Source organism: Oncorhynchus tshawytscha, linkage group LG13 (genome assembly GCF_018296145.1).
Source record: "Oncorhynchus tshawytscha isolate Ot180627B linkage group LG13, Otsh_v2.0, whole genome shotgun sequence".
In the NCBI taxonomy this organism is placed as follows: Eukaryota; Metazoa; Chordata; class Actinopteri; order Salmoniformes; family Salmonidae; genus Oncorhynchus; species Oncorhynchus tshawytscha.
The window spans coordinates 64,820,444-64,841,704 of record NC_056441.1 but is presented as its reverse complement, the minus strand read 5'-3'; the positions used below and the strand labels follow the sequence as shown (position 1 = coordinate 64,841,704).

At 44.0% G+C, this 21,261-nt stretch overlaps 1 protein-coding gene across 1 annotated transcript in view; it reads left to right on the top strand.

Moving 5' to 3' along the window:
• LOC112266129 (dynein heavy chain domain-containing protein 1) overlaps window positions 1–21,261 on the top strand; it is a 48,319-nt gene that overhangs the window by 25,778 nt on the left and 1,280 nt on the right. The window contains exons 24-40 of the mRNA XM_042294945.1: window positions 1,133–1,371; window positions 1,595–1,784; window positions 2,063–2,165; window positions 5,882–6,031; window positions 6,263–6,454; window positions 6,662–6,912; window positions 11,352–11,616; window positions 11,799–12,225; window positions 16,194–16,304; window positions 17,147–17,323; window positions 17,524–17,702; window positions 17,914–18,951; window positions 19,070–19,241; window positions 19,317–19,439; window positions 20,013–20,238; window positions 20,657–20,748; window positions 21,042–21,191. Coding sequence (XP_042150879.1) covers window positions 1,133–1,371; window positions 1,595–1,784; window positions 2,063–2,165; window positions 5,882–6,031; window positions 6,263–6,454; window positions 6,662–6,912; window positions 11,352–11,616; window positions 11,799–12,225; window positions 16,194–16,304; window positions 17,147–17,323; window positions 17,524–17,702; window positions 17,914–18,951; window positions 19,070–19,241; window positions 19,317–19,439; window positions 20,013–20,238; window positions 20,657–20,748; window positions 21,042–21,191 — 4,085 coding nt within the window. The remainder of the gene's footprint in view (window positions 1–1,132; window positions 1,372–1,594; window positions 1,785–2,062; window positions 2,166–5,881; window positions 6,032–6,262; window positions 6,455–6,661; window positions 6,913–11,351; window positions 11,617–11,798; window positions 12,226–16,193; window positions 16,305–17,146; window positions 17,324–17,523; window positions 17,703–17,913; window positions 18,952–19,069; window positions 19,242–19,316; window positions 19,440–20,012; window positions 20,239–20,656; window positions 20,749–21,041; window positions 21,192–21,261) is intronic.

Genomic DNA, 21,261 nt, shown 5'->3' with positions numbered 1-21,261 from the left:
CCATTCCTGTGGTGGTCCTCATGAGAGCCAGTTTCATCATAGTGCTTGATGGTTTTTGCGACTGCACTTGAAGAAATTTTCCCGAATTGACTGACCTTCATGTCTTAAAGTAGTGATGGACTGTCGTTTGTCTTTGCTTATTTGAGCTGTTCTTGCCATAATATGGACTTGGTCTGTATACCCCCCCCACCCACCCCCACCTCGTCACAACAACTGATTGGCTCAGACGTATTAAGAAGGAAAGAAATTTCACAAAGGAACTTTCAATGAGGCACACCTGTTGAAGCTGGTTGAGAGAATACCAAGCGTGTGCAAAGCTATCTTTGAATATAAAATATATTTTGTTTCACACTTTTTTTGCTTACCACATGATTCCATGTGTTATTTCATAGTTTTGATGTCTTCACTATTATTCTATAATGTAGACAATAGTACAAATAAAGAAAAGCCCTTTAATGAGTAGCCCAAACTGATCCAGATGAAGCATGCATCAGTAAGAAAAAAAGATTAAAACATTGCGAGTTGCCAGTTCACTAATGTTTTTTGTTTTTTTAATATAACTTTTTTACTAATACTATACTAATCTTGTGGGGACACAATTGATTCCCATTCAAAATCCAATTTTCCCTAAACCGAACCTTTTTTCTTTTTTATAAATTGGGGATGTATTTGTGGTCCCCACAAGTATAGTTAAACAAACACACACACACACACAGGGCGCTTTAGCTCAGAGGAGTCAGCTCAGACAGATCCAGCTCAACTCCTGGGGCCGGATTCACAAAACCTTAAGTTTTTTCGTAAGTAATGTTTTGTGAATTCGGCCCCTGAGCTCCATCAGTATCAAATATTAATTTAGAATGGAAAATGAATGTTCATGCATCACTTGTTAGTAATATTGAATAATATCGAACAGAATCGCACCGATTTGTACCACTAATCAAATCGAATCGCACTGAATCATTTCAAACTAAAAGTATTGTATCGGAGCCCATGTATCTAGATGCGTATCGAATCGTACTTGTAAGGAAAGATGCACATATCTACCAAAATGTGACATTTTTTAATGTGTGTAATATGAGATTCCCTTTCTTAAATGTCATTATTTGAAAGACCATTGTGATTTTTGATGCAGGTATTTCAGACAGACCCAGAGGAATGTGCATGTGTTCCTGCTGCTGCCCTTCTCCCCAGACACCAGTGAAATGCCTCCTGAGAACGCCTCAGTAACCCTGGCAGTGGCGCACATGACCAAGGCTCTCAGCCTCTGCTGCTGTGTGGAGGTATACCAGCCTTGGTCCACCCAGTCCCTTGTTGAGGCAGCCTTTTGTCGCCTCAGAGAGAGCCTGCAGATACCCGACACAGAAAGCAAAGGTTGGTTTATCCCAAATGTCATCCTATTCCCTATATAGTGCACTACTTTTGATCAGGGTTCATAGTGCACTATTTTTGACCAGAGCCCAATGGTGGGAATAGGATGCCATTTGAGAATGATCCATGATGTATTTCCAACATAATTTACATCATGTCTCTGTTAACACAAATTAATAAAGAATTTATACATTTATCTAATGTTGCTGTTATGTACCTTCCGTAGTGGACAGAGATGTCTTAGTGGGCAGTATTTCTGAGGCCATGGCAGGGATCCACCAGTCTGCCTGTAAATATGCCTCCATCCTCCACCCGGACCTCCAGCCTTTCAGCCCCCAGACATTTTTGGAGCTGATCGCTCACTTCTTCCACCTCTGCAGCCACCTCTGTGAACAGGGCCGGGGCCAGGCTAACAGGTGAGGAGGACGTATGGCTTGTGTGCCAAATGGCACCCTATTCCCTACATACTACACAACTTTTGACCAGAGCTCACATATTAGTGCACTATATATGGAATAGGGTGCCATTCAGTACACAACCAGGGACTTCCTTTGTATCTGTTAACAATCAGACACAAATACCTGGAAAATTGGTTTGTCTAAGAATGTAAAGCCCGTAACAGTAATGTTTAGTTCTATTTTGTGTTGTAGAAAATGAGCTGTCAAACTTACATGTATCCATCTTGCTACCTCAGAGTGTCAACAATCTTGGCCCGTGTGAAAGACATGACAGACACAGCTGAGCAGAACAGCCAGGAAGTTGTCAGACTGAAGAGGAAGATTGCAGAAACACAAAAGGTAACCAACTGGAAAAACTAACGTACATGTCTGGCTCTAAGGAGAGCACTGAGTTACAGTACCAGTCAAATGTTTGGACAAACCTATTCATTAAAGTTTTTCTTTATTTTTACTATTTTCTACATTTTACAATAATAGTGAAGACATCAAAACTATGAAATAACACATATGGAATCATGTAGTAAGCAAAGAAAAGTGTTAAACAAATCAAATATGTTATATTTGTGATTCTTCAAAGTAGCCACCTTGATGACAGCTTTGCACACTCTTGGCATTCTTTCAACCAGCTTCATGAGGTAGTCACCTGGAATGCATTTCAATTAACAGGTGTGTCTTGTTAAAAAGTAAATTTTTTGAAATTATTTTCTGAATGCGTTTGAGCCAATCGGTTGTGTTGTGACAAGGTAAGGGGGATATATAGAAGATAGTCCTATTTGGTAAAAGACCAAGTCCATATTATGGCAAGAACAGCTCAAATAAGCAAAGAGAAACGACAGTCCATCATTACTTCAAGACATGAAGGTCAAGTTTCTTCAAGTGCAGTCGCAAAAACCATCAAGCACTATGATGAAACTGGCTCTCATGAGGACCGACACAGGAAAGGAAGACCCAGAGTTACCTCTGCTGCAGAGGATAAGTACATTAGAGTTACTAGCCTCAGATTGCAGCCAAAATAAATGTTTCACAGAGTTCAAGTAACAGACACATCTCAACATCAACTGTTCAGAGGAGACTGCGTGAATCAGGCCTTCATGGGCGAATTGCTGCATGAAACCACTACTAAAGGACACCAATAAGAAGAAGAGACTTGCTTTGGCCAAGAAACACGAGCAATGGACATTAGACCGGTGGAAATCTTTCCTTTGGTCTGATGAGTCCAAATTTTATTGGATTGTCTCTGCATGTGTGGTTCCCACTGTGAACCATTGAAGGTGGAGGTGTGACGGTGTGGGGGTGCTTTTCTGTTGACACTCAGATTTATTTAGAATTCAAGGCACACTTAACCAGCATGACTACCACAACATTCTGATATGCCATCCTATCTGGTTTGCGCTTAGTGGGACTATCATTTGTTTTTCACCATCACCCAACACACCTCCAGGCTGTGTAAGGGCTATTTGACTAAGAAGGAGAGTGATGGAGACCCACTGACTTAACTTTTTCCAAATTTTGTTACGTTACAGCCTTATTCTAAAATTGATTTAAAAAATGTAAATCCTCAGCAATCTACACACAATACCCCATAATGACAAAGCATTTTATTTTTTATTTTTGCAAATTTATAAAAAAGAAAAAACATACCTTATTTAAAAGTATTCAGACTCTTTGCTATGAGACGCGAAATTGACCTCAAGTGCATCTTGTTTCCATTGATCATCCTTGAGATGTTTCTACAACTTTATTGGAGTTTACCTGTGGTGAATTCATTTGATTGGACATGATTTGGAAAAGCACAAAGCTGTCTATATAGGGTCCCACAGTTGACAGTGCATGTCAGAGCAGGAGACTGTCATTTGTTTTTCAACAGGACAATGACCCAATATACCTCCAGGCTGTGTAAGGGCTATTTGACCAAGGAGAGTGATGGAGTGCTGCATCAGATGACCTGGCCTCCACAATCACCCGACCTCAACCCAATTGAGATGGTTTGGGATTAGTTGGACCGCAGAGTGAAAGAAAAGCAGCCAAAAGGGCTCAGCATTTATGGGAACTCCTTCAAGACGGTTGGAAATGCATTCCAGGTGAAGCTGGTTGAGCGAATGCCAAGAGTGTGCAAAGCTGTCATCAAGGCAAAGGGTAGCTACTTTGAAACATCTAAAATATATTTTGAATTGTTTAACACTTTAGTTACTACATGATTCCATGTGTTATTTCATAGTTGTGATGTCTAAACTATTATTCTACAATGTAAAATAGTAAAAATAAAGAAAAACCCTTGAATGAGTAGGTGTCCAAACCTTTGACCATTACTGTACAGTCGTGGCCAAAAGTTAAGAATGACAAATAATAATTTTCACAAGGTTTGCTGCTTCAGTATCTTTAGATATTTTTGGCAGATGTTACTATGGAATACTGAAGTATAATCATTTTATAAGTGTCAAAGGCTCTTATTGACAATTACATGAAGTTGATGCAATATTTGCTGTGTTGACCCTTCTTTTTCCAAGACCTCTGCAATCTACCCTGGCATGCTGTCAATTAACTTCTGGGCCACATCCTGACTGATGGCAGCCCATTCTTGCATAATCAATGCTTGAAGTTTGTCAGAATTTGTGGGTTTTTGTTTGTCCACCCGCCTCTTGAGGATTGACCACAAGTTCTCAATGGGATTAAGGTCTGGGGAGTTTCCTGGCCATGGACCCAAAATATCGACGTTTTGTTCCCCGAGCAACTTAGTTATCACTTTTGCCTTATGGCAAAGTGCTCCATCATACTGGAAAAGGCACCAAACTGTTCCTGGATGGTTGGGATAAGTTGCTGTCAGAGGATGTGTTGGTACCATTCTTTATTCATGGCTGTGTTCTTAGGCAAAATTGTGAGTGAGCCTACTCCCTTCGCTGAGAAGCAACCCCACACATGAATGGCCTCAGGATTTTTTTCCTGTTGGCATGACACAGGACTGATGGTAGCACTCACCTTGTCTTCTCCGGACAAGCTTTTTTCCGGATGCCCCAAACAATTGGAAAGGGGATTCATCAGAGAAAATGACTTTACCCCAGTCCTCAGCAGTCCAATCCCTGTACCTTTTGCAGAATATCAGTCTGTCCCTGATGTTTTTCCTGGAGAGAAGTGGCTTCTTTGCTGCCCTTGACACCAGGCCATCCTCCAAGTGTTTGCCTCACTGTGCGTGCAGATGCACTCACACCTGCCTGCTGCCATTCCTGAGCAAGCTCTGTACTGGTGAAGCCCCGATCCCACAGCTGAATCAACTTTAGGAGACGGTCCTGGCGCTTGCTGGACTTTCTTGGGCACCCTGACGCCTTCTTCACAACAATTGAACCGCTCTCCTTGAAATTCTTGATGAACCGATAAATGGTTGATTTAGGTGTAATCTTACTGGCAGCAATATCCTTGCCTGTGAAGCACTTTTTGTGCAAAGCAATGATGACGGCGTGTTTCCTTGCAGGTAACCATGGATGACTGAGGAAGAACAATGATTCTAAGCACCACCCTCCTTTTGAAGCTTCCAGTCTGTTATTCGAACTCAATCAGCATGACAGAGTGATCTCCTGCCTTGTCCTTGTCAACACTCACACCTGTGTTAACGTGAGAATCGCAGACATGATGTCAGCTGGTCCTTTTGTGGCAGGGCTGAAATAGTTTTTTGGGGGATTCAGTTCATTTGCATGGCAAAGAGGGACTTTGCAATTAATTGCAATTCATCTGATCACTCTTCATAACATTCTGGAGTATATGCAAATTGCCATCATACAAACTGAGGCAGCAGACTTAGTGAAAATTAATATTTGTGTCATTCTCAAAACTTTTGGCCACGACTGTATGTGTTGCTTCTCTTCAGTGTTCAACATGATCTGTACTGTACCTTTTGAAAATCAAATACCTGTGTCCCAAATGGCATCCTTATTCCTTCATGGTGCACTACTTTTGACCAGAGCCCTATGGACCGGGTCAAAAGTAGTGCACTACATTAGAAATATGGGAAACCTCCCAAATGGCACCCTATCAATGGGTTTGCCTGTTTGTTTGTGTTCCAGTGCTTGTACCCGCTGCAGCGTGTGACAGACACAGAGCGAACGCTGTGTGAGCGTGCCCGGCAGCACTGTCTACTGGAGGAGAACAGACTATCTCACCTGGAGGAACAGACTCATCAGGCCCAACAGCAGGCAGAGGACGCCTTCAAGGAGGTCCTACTCATAGATAATATCAGCCTCTCTATCTATATGGTCCCAGTCTCCTCTCTGCAATCATCATACTTATCACATTAGCACACTACGCCTGCCTATTCCCTGTATAGTGCACTACTTTTGACCAGGGACCTGATCAAAAATAGTGGACTTTGTAGGGAAAAGGGGGACATTTTGATGTTTGTCTTATGTTCCTAATACTGTATGTTATGTTTCCCTGGACCTACCTAGGTGAGTCCTCTGTACCAAACTGCACTTGATGCTCTTCAGTCTCTGAGCACGTCAGACCTGGTTGAGGTGCGACGCTACAGATTTCCCCCAGACGGAGTGATAATCGTTATGGATGCCATATGCCTGTTATTCAACCGCCCACGCAACTGGGAGAGCAGCAAACAGCTGCTGGGACAGTCCAACTTCTTCCAGGTCAGGGGTCAAACGGGTTGAGGCATCATTTTCTATTGGTAGAATATATAAGAGGAATTAAGAAAGTTACGAACTTACCTATCCTTTTTTTTTTTTTTTAAGGGATACTTTTTGTAACATGCACAGCGAGTTTGCAGTGACCTACATCAAAGTTCAAGGATTATCTCCTATCATAAGATAATAGATGTCTTGTCTGTTTTTTCTTAGGAGTTGGAGTTCTTTGACCGCTCCATGTTGAGCGACGACCTGTTCCGTCAGTTGGGCCAGATAGTGCCGCAACGAGCATTCTTACCGGAGTCTGTGCGAGGTGTGAGCCGGGCGTGTGAGTCCCTGTGCCGCTGGGTGAGGGCAGTGTACCAGTATGCTTGTGTCCAGCGCCACATGGCCCCCCAGGAGGCCCGGAAGAAACAGCTGGAAGTGCGCATGGCGGAGAGCCGTGCCCGGCTGCGTGTGGCCAGGTGTGAAGTCCTGTTGTAATTTGGTTGAAGGACAGTAGTGTGTGTGTGATATACAGTACCAGTCAAAAGTTTGGATACCTTTTTTTATGTCACCTTTATTTAACCAGGTAGGCCAGTTGAGAACAAGTTCTCATTTACAACTGTGACCTGGCCAAGATAAAGCAAAGCAGTGCGACACAAACAGAGTTACACATGGGATGAACAAACATACAGTCAATAACACACTATAAAAATCTTTATACAGTGTGTGCAAATGTAGTAAGATTAGGGAGGTAAGGCAATAAATAGGCCATAGTGGCAAAATAATTACAATTTAGCATTATCACTGGAGTGATAGATGTGGAGAAGATGAATGTGCAAGTAGGGATACTGTGGTGCAAAGGAGCAAAAAAATAAATAGCAATATGGGGATGAGGGAGTTGGGTGGGCTATTTACAGATGGGCTGTGTACAGGTGCAATGATCGGTAAGCTGCTCTGACAGCTGATGCTTAAAGTTAGTGAGGGAGATAAGACTCCAGCTTCAGTGATTTTTGAAATTTGTTCCAGTCATTGGCAGCAGAGAACTGGAAGGAAAGGCAGCCAAAGGAGGAGTTGGCTTCCGGGAGGACCAGTGAAATATACCTGCTGGAGTGCGTGCTACGAGTGGGTGCTGCTATGGTAACCAATGAGCTGAGATAAGGTGGGGCTTTGCCTAGCAAAGACTTTTTGATAACCTGAAGACAGTGCGTTTGGCGACAAATATGTAGCGAGGGCCAGCCAACGGGAGTGGTGGGTAGTATATGGGGCTCTGTTGACAAAACGGATGACACTGTGATAGACTACATCCAGTTTGCTGAGTAGAGTTGGAGGCTATTTTGTAAATGACATCACTGAAGTCACGGATCGGTAGGATAGTCAGTTTTACGAGGGTATGTTTGGCAGCATGAGTGAAGGAGGCTTTGTTGTGAAAATAGGAAGCCGATTCTAGATTTAATTTTGGATTGGAGATGCTTAATGTGTGTCTGGAAGGAGAGTTTAGTCTAACCAGACACCTAGGTATTTGTAGTTGTCCACATATTCTAAGTCAGAACCGTCGAGAGTAGAGATGCTAGTGATACACAGATGCGGTGATACACAAGAGTCGAAAGCCTTGGCCAGGTCGATGAAGACGACTGCCCGGTATTGTCTTTTATTGATGGCGGTTATGATATCGTTTAGGACCTTGAGCGTGGCTGAGGTGCACACATGACCAGCTCGGAAACCAGATTGCATAGCGGAGAAGGTACGGTAGGATTTGAAATGGTCGGTGATCTGTTTGTTAACTTGGTTTACCTACTCATTCAAGGGTTTTTCTTTATTTTTACTATTTTCTACATTGTAGAATAATAGTGTAGACATCACAACTCTGAAATAACACATATGGAATCATGTACTAACCAAAAACAGTGTTAAACAAATCAAAATGTATTTGAGATTCTTCAAAGTAGGCACCCTTTGCCTTGATGACAGCATTGCACATTCTTGGCATTCTCTCAACCAGCTTCATGAGGAAGTCACCTGGAGTGCATTTCAATTCATTTCAAGGTGTGCCTTGTTAAAAGTTAATTTGTGGAATTTCTTTCCTTCTTAATGCGTTTGAGCCAATCAGTTGTGTTGTGACAAGGTAGGGGTGGTGTACAGAAGATAGCCCTATTTGGTAAAAGACCAAGTCCATATTATGACAAGAACAGCTCAAATAAGCACAAAGAGGATCGACAGCCCATCATTACATCAAGACATGAAGGTCAGTTAATCCTGTGCAATCGCAAAAACCATCAAGCGCTATGATGAAACTGGCTCTCATGAGGACCACCACAAGAAAGGAAGACCCAGAGTTACCTCTGCTGCAGACGATAAGTTCATTAGAGTTACCAGCCTCAGAAATTGCAGCCCAAATAAATGCTTCAGAGTTCAAGTAACAGACACATCTCAACATCAACTGCTCAGAGGAGACTGCGTGAATCATGGTCTTCATGGTCAAATTGCTGCAAATAAACCAAATCACACCAATAAGAAGAAGATACTTGCTTTGGCCAAGAAACATGAGCAATGTACATTAGACTTGTGGAAATCTGTCCTTTGGTCTGATGAGTCCAAATGTTTTATTTTTGGTTCCAACCGCCGTGTCTTTGTGAGACGCGCCGTAGGTGAATGGATGATCTCTGGATGTGTGGTGTGGGGGTGCTTTGCTGTTGACACTGTCAGTGATTTATTTGGAATTCAAGGCACACTTAACAAGCATGGGTACCACAACATTCTGCAGCGATACGCCATCCCATCTAGTTTGTGCTTATTGGGACTATCATTTGTTTTTCAACAGGACAGTGATCCAAGGCTGTGTAAGGGCTATTTGACCAAGAAGAGAGTGATGGAGACCCACTGACCTTTTTTTTTATTGTTCCACATTTTGTTACGTTACAGCCTTATTCTAAAATGGATAAAACATTATTAAATCCTACACACAATACCCCATAATGACAAAGCAAAAACAGGTTTTTAGAAATGTTGGCAATTTTATAAAAAATAAAAAACAGAATTACCTTATTTACATAAGTATTCAGACTCTGCTATGAGACTCAATTGAGCTCAGGTGCATCCTGTTTCCATTGATCATCCTTGAGATGTTTCTACAACTTTATTGGAGTCTACCTGTGATAAATTCAATTGATTGGAAAGGCACACAGCTGTCTATATAAAGGTCCCACAGTTGACAGTGCAAGTCAGAGCAAAAACCAAGCCATGAGGTCAAAGGAATTGTTCGTAGAGCTCCGAGACAGGACTGTGTCGGGGCACAGATCTGGGTAACGGTACCAAAAAAATGTCTGCAGCATTGAAGGTCCCCAAGAAGACAGAGGCCTCCATCATTCTTAAATGTAAGAGAGTTTGGAACAACCAAGACTCTTCCTAGAGCTGTCCGCTCGGCCAAACTGAGCAATCGGAGAAGGGCCTGACCAAGAACCCGATGGTCACTCTGACCAAGCTCCAGAATTCTTCTGTGGAGATCGGAGAATCTTCCAGAAGGACAACCATCTCTGCAGCACTCCACCAATCAGGCTTTTATGGTAGAGTGGCCAGACAGAAGCTACCCCTCAGTAATAGGCACATGACAGCCCACTTGGAGTTTGCCAAAAGGCACCTAAAGAATCTCAGACCATGAGAAACAAGATTCTCTGGTCTGATGAAGCAAAGATTGAACTCTTTGGCCTGAATGCCAAGCGTCATGTCTGGAGGAAACCTGGCACCATCCCTACAGTGAAGCATGGTGGTGGCAGTATCATGCTGTGGGGATGTTTTTCCAGCGGCAGGGACTGGAAGACTAGTCAGGATCGAGGGAAAGATTAATGGAGCAAAGTACAGAGAGATCCTTGATGAAAACCTGCTCCAGAGTTCTCATGACCTCAAACTAGGACAAAGGATCACCTTCCAACAGGACAACAACCCTAAACACACAGCCAGACAGGGCAGGAGTGGCTTCAGGACAAGTCTCAATGTCCTTGAGTGGCCTAACAATAGCCTGGACTCTAACCCGATAGAACATCTCTGAAGAGACCTGAAAATAGCTATGCAGCAACCCTCCCCATCTGACCTGACAGAGCTTGAGAGGATCTGCAGAGAAGAATGGGAGAAACTCCCCAAATAAGGCCGTGCCAAGTTTGTAGCCTCATACCCAAGAAGACTCGATGCTTGAATCGCTGCCAAAGGTGCCTCAACAAAGTACTGAGTGAAAGGTCTGATTACTTATGTAAATGTGATTTCAGTGTGTTATTTTTTTTATACATTTGCAAAAATATCTAAACTTGTTTTTGCTTTGTCATTATGGGGTATTGTGTGTAGATTGGGAAAAATAATTTAATCAATTTTAGAATAAGGCTGTAATGTAACAAAATGTGGAAAAGGTCAAGGGGTCTGAATACTTTCCAGATGCACTGTATAAAGGACTAGGTCAAAAATATGCCAGTTAAGACAAGAGCATTCAAATATACCATAACTCTTAGTGCCACTATTCAACAAGGGACTAAACTTCCTCATTCGGAATGACTGGGAGTCAGTGTTAGCAGCACAAAGTTCGCCATCAAAGTGAAAAATAAACACAATCGTAGTGAATTTCAGCAAGGTACTCAACAGACAAATGCCATAACTGCTTTACTGTCATTAGTCATTTAGATGTTTTTAAAAGTATCTGCAGCCACTTAATTACTGGATATCCCTTCCACTGATCATGTTTTCAATGCTAATCCTGTAGAATCCAGCAATGGCGCTGGTCCCATGAATTTGTGTATTTTCTAACACTTCCATATAGAATTATTGCGTTGTCTTTACCTTCCCATCGTCAAACTAGATATAAGAAGTAGGAAAGTTTGAAGATTGTAAGCATGGGAGTATAAATAACAAACATCTAGGTATTGCGATACTACACCAGGCTGCAGGAGGAGGAGGCCCGGGAGCAGCTGGAGGACATGGAGAGACAGCAGCAGTTCCTCAGACTGGACCTGGAAGAGCTGACCACCCAGCTGCGTAAGGCTGAGACCCTGGAAAGAAAGGCTGCTGCTGCAGTACAGCAGGTCCAGTGTCACATCACTGACTGGACTGCTGCAGCAAAGGGAAGTAACACTCATACATACCAATGGATATGTCCCAAATGGAACCCTATTCCCTATATAGTGCACTACTTGGGCCCTGGTCAAAAGTAGTGCACTATATTGGGAATAGTTACATTTACAACTCTTACTGCTATATTTTACCTACAGTAATTTATTTACATTTTAATCATATTTTTTATTTTTGAATTTATTTTTTAACAATAATGCAATTTTGTTTTTATTCTAGAGAATAAAGAACCATAACATGCTCCACTCCTCTTCTGTAGGAGACAGAAATGAATAACCAGACCATATCAGGGGACGCTCTGCTCCTGGCTGCCACAATCACCTACCTGGGTCCATTTTTGCCAGATGTACGGATGGTACTATTGGGGAAGTGGAGAGAGCTGTGTCTGTCTGGACACATTAACATCAACCCTGAGGACCCTAGGACCTCTCTACTCCCTAACCCTGCCTCCGTAGCCCCTGGGCCCCTTGAGGCCCCTCTCCATGTCCCCATCCCTATGGGAGCAGAGCTGCAGATGGCCCTGGCTAGGGCTGTAGGGGTGGACCATCGCCAGGTGCTCGGGGTGCCTCCCAGGCTGGTGCTCAAGCTGCTGCTGTGGGGATACAGAGGCCCCTGGGCTCAACACTGGCCCCTGCTGGCAGACGCTCAGCAACATGAGATGAGTGCCCAGGCCATGCTGCTGACAGGTGAGCAACTAGGAGCTGATCTTAAGTAGGTTTAGTGTTTTCCTCACTAATGGTTAATGTTAGGATTGAGGGAGAGGAAGCTGATCCTAGATCTTTACCTAGGGCAGGTATTCCCAAACTGGAAGAAAAAAAAACTTAAATTCCATTGGGGATACGCAAAATATAAAATTGTGATTCACGTTAAAAAAATACATTTTTTTTTTATTCACATTTTCAAACAGTCCATTTATATTTTCCAACGGGGCTATCTATACATTTGGGTGAGGTTTTTTCCTCGACTGAGTAGCTTCGTTTCACTGCCAAAAAATAAAATGAAACCATTTAGTGTTCAGCGATATAACACAACAATGTCAAATACAGGTAGCCTAATCAAATAATTAACATCCAATAACATTAACCGTTACTCTCTCGCGGCCAGTGTTGCCAACTTCGCGGCTATATTTAGGGAGTATTCAGAACCCTCTAGCGACACATTTTCCAAAAAGCGACTAGCGACAAATCTAGCGACTTTTTCGGCTGTTATTGGAGACTGATGTGAATGCACGTATCGTTCTTACTCTTCTCAACGAGCAGCGGGTGCTACCGTGGGCCCCACTCCCGTCCCAAAGCACTCAGACGGCCCATCCTCGCGCAGCAGTCCCTCCCAGCTGCAGGAGGAGATGTTCACCTCTCCGCGTCCAGACTGCAAATGAATCGCGCATGCGGGAAGCCGCTGCTGGCTGATCCCGCCCTGGCATACATAGGGCGGGATGTGAAAGTATTTTTTTTTTATTTTTTTACTAAGTAACTCCGCGTGTCTCTTTTGGGTCACTTTTGCCGGTCCCAAGCCCGGATAAAGGGTTGGAATTGTGACATAAAAAAAAAAAAAAGAATCGACAGAAGAAAGTTAATTTGTAGTTCTAAACATATATTTAAGGGTGTTTTTACTCACCTTTTGTCTCTCCGAAGAAGTCCTTCCTCTCTCCTACAAGCCCCCGTCACAATTACGTGCACATGGCCAATTATGAAAATTAGGTGATGCAGTCATTTAGCGACTTTTAGGACAGCCAATAGCTACTTTACTTACTGAGGAGTTGGCAACACTGTTTCGCGGGAATTCCATTACTGGCCCGTATGTAGCCGGAAGTAGCTGCTGCTCATTCCGTTTGCTCGAAAATGGATGAATGGTTAGAAAAAGTAAGGCCCGCGTCCATAGAGACAGATACCAGCTCTACTACCAGCAGTACACCTGCATCTGTTGACTACACAAGTTGTTCTGCTTCCACGAGCACATCCAATGCTAGCATCAGTAATTCTACATGTGTTGTTAACTTAGCTAGCATGGACACTGACAGTTGTGAATCTGATGCAGCCGAAGAGCTACTGCCCCCTTACCCGGAAAGCACCGAACAGTTGGACCATCGAAGAGGCGCAAATATGATGAGAACTACATTGATTTGGGGTTCACTTATATTGAGAGTAGTGCCTTTCTTTAGCCACAGTGTGTTATATGTGCAAAAGTACTATCTCACAAGTCGACGAAACATTCACTCTTGCGCAGACATTTAGAAATAAAACATGCCCATTTAAAAATAAGCCACAGGATTTTTTTTGAGCGAGAATTAAGACGACTTTTGAGTAGCAAGACATGTATAAAAGCAACAGATACCATTAATAAGAAGGGGCTAGAAGTGTCTTTGCTACCGAGTGGCTTGGACAAAGCAAGCCCCATACAATTGTGGAGGACTTAATTCTTCCTGCTGCAGCGGTTATGGCTGTGACAATGCTGGGGGAAAAGACCAAAAACACTATACAGACAATGCCTTCATCAAACAACACTGTTTCATGACGCATCAGTGACATGGCAAGAAATGTTTTGAAACAACTGCTTCGCATACAAGCCAGTAAATTCTATGCGTTACAGTTGGATGAGTCAACAGACGTGGTGGGCCTGGCACAGCTCCTGGTATATGTCCATTATGTTTATGGGGGGTCAATTAAGGAAGACCTCCTGCAAACCAGTACAACAGGAGAGGATATTTTTTAAAGTACTGGACATGATGTAAAATATATCACTAGCCACTTTAAACAATGCTACCTAATATGTTTACATACCCTACATTATTCATCTCATATGTATACGTATATACTGTACTCTAAATCATCTACTGCATCTTTATGTAATACATGTATCACTAGCCACTTTAACTATGCCACTTTGTTTACATACTCATCACATATGTATATACTGTACTCGATACCATCTACTGCATCTTGCCTATGCCGCTCTGTACCATCACTCATTCATATATCTTTATGTACATATTCTTTTTCCCCTTACACTTGTGTGTATAAGACAGTAGTTTTGGAATTGTTAGTTAGATTACTTGTTGGTTATTACTGCATTGTCGGAACTAGAAGCACAAGCATTTCGCTACACTCGCATTAACATCTGCTAACCATGTGTATGTGACAAATAAAATTTGATTTGATTTGAGCTTTGTGACATCAAATGGACTTTGGTGGTCAAGATGTGTTGGTATCTGTACTGATGGCGCAAAAACCATGACAGGGAGACATAGTGGAGTGGTAACGCGTGTGCAAGCAGTTGCTCCCAACATCACTTGGGCACACTGCAGCATCCACCGAGAAGCTCTTGCTGCCAAGGGAATGCCTGACAGTTTGAAAGACTTTGGACACTACAGTGAAAATGGTTAACTTTGTTAAAGCAAGGCCCCTGAACTCTCGTATTTCCTACACTATGCAATATGGGCAGCGACCATATAACGCTTTTACAACATACAGAAGTGCGCTGGGCAAAGTGTTGACACGTATTTTTAAATTGAGAGACAAGCTTAAAGTTTTCTTTTACTGACCATAATTTTGACTTGTCTGACCACTTGCATGATGACGAGATTCTCACACAACTGGCCTATCTGGGTTATGTTTTTTTCTCGCCTTAATGATCTGAATCTAGTATTACAGGGACTCTCCACAACTATATTCAATGTGCGTGACAAAATTGTGGCTATGATTAAGAAGTTGGAGCTCTTCTCTGTCTGCATTAACAACACACAGGTCTTTCCATCATTGTAAGATTTTTTTTTGTGTGCAAATTAACAGGCTTATGTACAATGTCAAATGTGATATAGCGAAGCACCTGAGTGAGTTGGGTGCGTAATAACGCAGGTACTTTCCCGAAACGGATGACACAAACAACTGGATTCGTTATCCCTTTGATGCCCTGCCTCCAGTCCACTTACCGATATCTGAACAAGAGAGCCTCATCGAAATTACAACAAGCGGTTGTGTTTAAATAGAATTTAATCAAAGCCACTGCCAGATTTCTGGATTGGGCTGCGCTCAGAGGATCTTGCCTTGGCAGATCATGCTGTTAAGACACTGATGCCCTTTGCAACCACGTACCTATGTGAGAGTGGATTCTTGGCCCTCACAAGCATGAAAACTAAATACAGGCACAGACTATGTGTGGACAATTATTTAAGACTGAGACTCTCCAATACAACCCAACATTGCAGTTATGTGCATCCTTTCAATCACACCATTCTCATTAACCTGTGGTGAGTTATTTACAATTGTTGATGAACAAACAAGGATTTATATGTAAGATGGTTAAATAATGAGCAAAATTATTGATTATATTATTATTTGTGCCCTGGTCCTATAAGATCTTTGTCACTTTCCACGAGCCGGGTTGTGACGACAACTCACACTCATGTTTAATAAATGTATTGTATAGTGTGTGTGGCAGGCTTACAATGATGGCAAAAAACAACATTTGTGAATGCGCTGACCATGGTGCTAGAGGGGGTCCACAGCTGGAGGTTGAATGTTAGAAGGGGTACGGGACTATAAAACGTTTGGGAACCACTGACCTAGGGGAAACGTCACAGTTAAGGTCAAACAAAAACTGATTTGTCCCTTTTGTGTTTGAGAAATGCTGATTGTGTATGTTGCTTCCCCATCAGGGCATCTTCCAGGTGACGACACCACAGCTCAGAGGGAGGGAGAGTATGAGCTTGTGGTCAGTGCTGATGACCCAGACCTACTGGACAAAGTCCGGCAGGGTTCAGAGAAAGGTGAGCTAATGGAGTTAGCACATATTGTGCTGGAGGAACATTTTGATGTTTGTGAGACTGATACTGGTTCCTTTCCTTGAGGGGGTTTACTCTTTGTCCCTCACTCACATCATGTTGTGAGCCTGGTGGTCCCAGATGTGGTCCAGTATGGTTCAGTTGGTAGAGCATGGTGCTTGCACCGCCAAGGTTGTGGGTTCGATTCTTGGGGCCAACCATACGTAAAATATATGCAAGCATAACTGTAATTCGCTTTGGATAAAATGGCATATATTAGCTGTGTGTGCTCTTGCAAACAACATTTGTCACAGTCAACATGACATGAGTGAAATTATGGCACAGACAGACTAAGTTGCAAAAATCGCTGAAGTTGGAGACTTATCTCCCTCACCAACTTCAAACATCTGCTATCTGAGCAGTTAACCGATCACTGCAGCTGTACATAGTCTATCGGTAAATAGCCCACCCATTTTTACCTACCTCATCCCCATACTGTTTTTATTTATTTACTTTTCTGCTCTTTTGCACACCAATATCTCTACCTGTACATGACTTTCTGATCATTTATCACTCCAGTGTTATTAATCTGCAAAATTGTAATTATTCTCCTACCTCCTCATGCCTTTTGCACACAATGTATATAGACTCCCCTTTTTTTTCTACTGTGTTATTGACTTGTTAATTGTTTACTCCATGTGTAACTCTGTGTTGTCTATTCACACTGCTATGCTTTATCTTGGCCAGGTCGCAGTTGCAAATGAGAACTTGTTCTCAACTAGCCTACCTGGTTAAATAAAGGTGAAATATATATTTTTTTAAAAGGCTATCATTTTGTTTCCGCGCAGGATTGAGGGTGTTGGTTACCCACGTGGAGCGAGCAGTCCCCAGCCCAGAGTTCCTGGAGGTGTTGATGCGGCCGGCAGGGAGCCATTCTCCTGGTCTGAGACGACCTGTTCAGACAGCCCATCCAGAGTTTTGCCTGTTCCTCAGCACTCCACTACCAGTCAGACTCATACTCAATGGTAGGAAATATATATACCAGTAAATACTTTTCTTTCTGCTCATGAAAGTAGTAGTCTGAGCCAGAACGGCCTATAGGGCAGGAGCCTATATCCTGTTTCTATAGCGTGAGGCAGCTTGATGTACAAGTACACCACCTCCCTGGACAGGACCCAATGAAAGTACTAGGTTACTACATTAATTCTCCATTGTGTCCCCACAGAGATCCACCCGTCTATCCTGTCTGAGGTGTATGTCATTGACCTCTCTCTGAGCTCCACTGAGGTGCAGGAGCTCATGTTGACAGAGCTGGTGCAGTCCGAGTGTCTGGAGCTGTGGGTTCAGCACTGTCTCGTCAACACCGACAAGAAGGCACTGCAAGACAAACTGTGCCAGGAAGAGGTGACCCAATAAGAATGAGACCTATATTTCTCTGGCTTTAGAATATAGTATATTACTCTGTGCTATACTATATTGTGCATCCCAAATGACACCCTATTCCCTATATAGTGCACTACTTTTAACCAGAGTCCTGTACACTATATAAGGAATAGGGTGCCATTTGGGAATCACGATATGGGTTTATAGCAAAGGATTTATTCCCTCTCCCCAGGTCTCTCTAATGGAGTACATCCTCCAGTCCTTCACCCCTCTGCTGCAGGACCCTGAGTTCCTCCCCCGGGTGTCAGCCTGTCAGACAGCCTCCCACAAGCTGCAGGCTGAGATTATGGAGCTGAGCCTGGAGCTGGAGCGCCACAAGCCCCTCCTGGCTGACTTCCACAGAGTGGCAGGGCTGGCCACAGCCCTCTACCAGGCCCTGCAGGAGGTGGCACGCCTCTCCCCCTTCTACTTGTTCCCCCTGAGGAACTTCCTGTTCGCTGTGAGGGGGACGTTAGTCCTGAAGGGCCGACCTGATGTTACCTTTAGTGGAGAGGTAGTGACAGGGGCGGTCATGGCAGAGATCACACACAGGATGGTATCTCACCTGTTGGCCCAGTACCGGCCCTGCCTGTTCCAGAGCCATGCAACGCTGCTGAGGCTCCTGGTGTCTGTGGCTCTGTTCCTGCACAACGAGGACTGCTCGGAGGTGGAGCGGTTGGCATTCCTCAGGGGCCTAGGAGATATGGACCTCCCAGTAGATGCTTCCACACCAGCCTCACCTCCACCATCTACCTCTCCATCTCAGCATCATGTGCTCCCCAGCTGGGTGCCTCCTCACACCCACACAGAGGTCCTCCGGCTACACAACATCCCAGCCTTCACAGGGCTGCTCTCATCCCTTGCCACCTCTCCCAGCCAGTGGCAGGAGTACCTACGCTTCCCCTCCTCCACAGTGGTGGGGCCTGTCCCCTGTCACTCTCACGCCCACCTGTCCACTCTGCAGAGGGCTCTCCTCTGGAAGACCATGCTGCCCCACTGCCTGGCTGCTGTGGCTGAGGACCTGGCTGCCTGTCATCTGGGCCAGCCCGTGCGGTCAGCGGTAGCTGGGGCCCCTCACACCGGCTCCCCAGAGGCCCTCTCCCGCTTCCTGAACAAACACAATGGGCCAGTCATAGTCACACTCCCAGGCCCAAGCAGAGATGGTTGGGCTAGCATCCAACCCCTTCACTGGCTGAAACAAGTGTCCCAGTACCAAACAGACAAAAGAGGGGTAATGCTTGTCTTACTTACACACAAACATACCTTTTGTGTTCAATTTAAATCAGATTGCCATTATATCCAGCATTCCAGTTTTGTGTAATAATCTTCTAAATGACTGTTGATTTCAGGTGAAAGTCATATCATTTGGAGCTAAATGCCAGAAGGAGGTCATCCTCTCAGCACTGAAGATCGCTGTTCATGATGGCAATTGGCTGGTCTTTAACAACTGTCATCTGTTAGACCAATGGGATGACGAAGTGGTGTGTCAACTCAATCAGTTGATATCCTGTGCAGCCAAAGGTGAGAATCACAATAATAATCACCAATCTTATCCACCCTGTGTAATCTCATATATAATCCTATTATAAATTCCAGGGCACCAAACAGATGTGGAGACAGAGGGCCTCATTCCAGTTGGGCTGTGTGCAGGTAGTCGGGTCCACCCACGCTTCAGACTTTGGTTTATCACACGAGGATACAACCCACTCTCCATCCCAGGTACTCAATAGAACATACTGTCACAGACATCTATTTTTCTATGACTGTTAAGTCTTAGGATACTTCCCAAATGCCACCCTATTCAAAATATATTGTGAACTACTTTTGACCAGAGCTCTATGGGCACCTGGTCAAAGATTAATGGCTCTATTCAATCGGTGTCGCAGAATTTCTGCACATAAGCCCAATTGAAATTTAAAGGGAATGTTCCCACATTGGCGGAGATTGCATTCACGGTAAACGCTGCATGTCGGGTCAATCGGAAATGACCTTTCCATTTCTATCACACTGGGCACCTGTGGGGCAGTTGTTGGGGGGGCTCAAGGTCACAACGGCAGGCAATGGCATCTAGGCTTTAATACCAGCAACACTCTGGATGCCAGCACACTTCACGTCAGATTTTTTTCCATCAGACCCAGGATTCAAACTGGCAAATCTCTGGTTGCTGGCTCGACTCTCTAACCATTACCCCTGGGGGGTGGGGATGCTATTTGGGATGCATGGCCAAGGCATAAATACTATATAGACTGTATAGGGTGCCATTTGAAACTAATTGTCCTCTCCCCCTGGCAGCGTCAATGAGAGTGTGTGCGCTGCGTCTGGTCTGTGACTCTCCTTGGGATGTGAAGGAGGAGCTGTGCTCTTCTCTGCGTCAGGTTGTGTCTGTCACTTCGTCTGCCCCAACCTCTGGTGTCACAGCCTGCACCATGGAACCCATGCTGCGCGCTGCCATCCTGCACTCTGTCCTGCTGCAACGACAGGCATACAAACACCTAGGCCAGGGAAACATCTATCACTGGTGAGATGACTATATATTGGTTATCATGATGACAGATGATACAAAGCCCTGCGACAGGCTAGTGTCCTGTCAAGGGGGTGTACCTGTACATCACAGGAGGCTGCTGAGGCTCATAATAATGGCCGGAACAGATCTAATGGAATGTCATCAAACACCTGGAAACCATGTGTTTTGATACCATTCCACTCCCATCATTACCACGAGCCCGTTCTCCAAAATGAAGGTCCCACCAACCTCCTGTACTGTACATCAAGCTGCCTCACGCTACAGAAACTGGAGAAACAGCTCATGCCCTATGGGCCATTCTGGCTCTGACAAAGCTTACTTACTCTCATGATAGATGATGAATAGGACATATTATTATTACCACAACATTGGTTATATGCATGTTAAGGATGTTTTTATTTTTTTTCTCAAGGACTCAGGAGGACCTGCTGGCGCTGGTGGATGCTCAAGTCCGTATCGCCAAAGTCTGTGGCAACCCAACTGGGGCGCTGGAGTACATAGCAGGTAACGTTGCTTTCTCTACTTAGACCTTATGTAACAGTTGAGGACTCCCTGGTAACTAATTAAATGAAGAACCATTCCATAAATTGAAATGGATTTGTCAATGGTAAACATACTGTTCATATTCTGTGAAAATACGAGTACATCATTTCTTGGGAATGCATCCCAAATAGCACCGTATTCCCTACATAGTGTACTACTTTTGACCAGAGCCCTCATCAAAAGTAGTGCACTAAATAGGGAGCCATTTGGGACAAAGATTTGATTTTGACCTTTGTGCTCTGGTTTGTTGATAGCCAACCTGGTGTATGGAGGCCATGTGGCAGACCTGGCAGACCTGGAGGCAGTGGAGAGTGTGTCTAGGGCCTGTCTCAGAGCAGCACCTCCTCTCTGGGGCAGTGGGCCTCACACTCTCTCTGATATCATCCACATACCTAGCCGCTGTGGTACTGTAACACTTCACTATTAACCAGCTTCAATTCCACAACAGACCCTACTTACATCACTAACAAAATA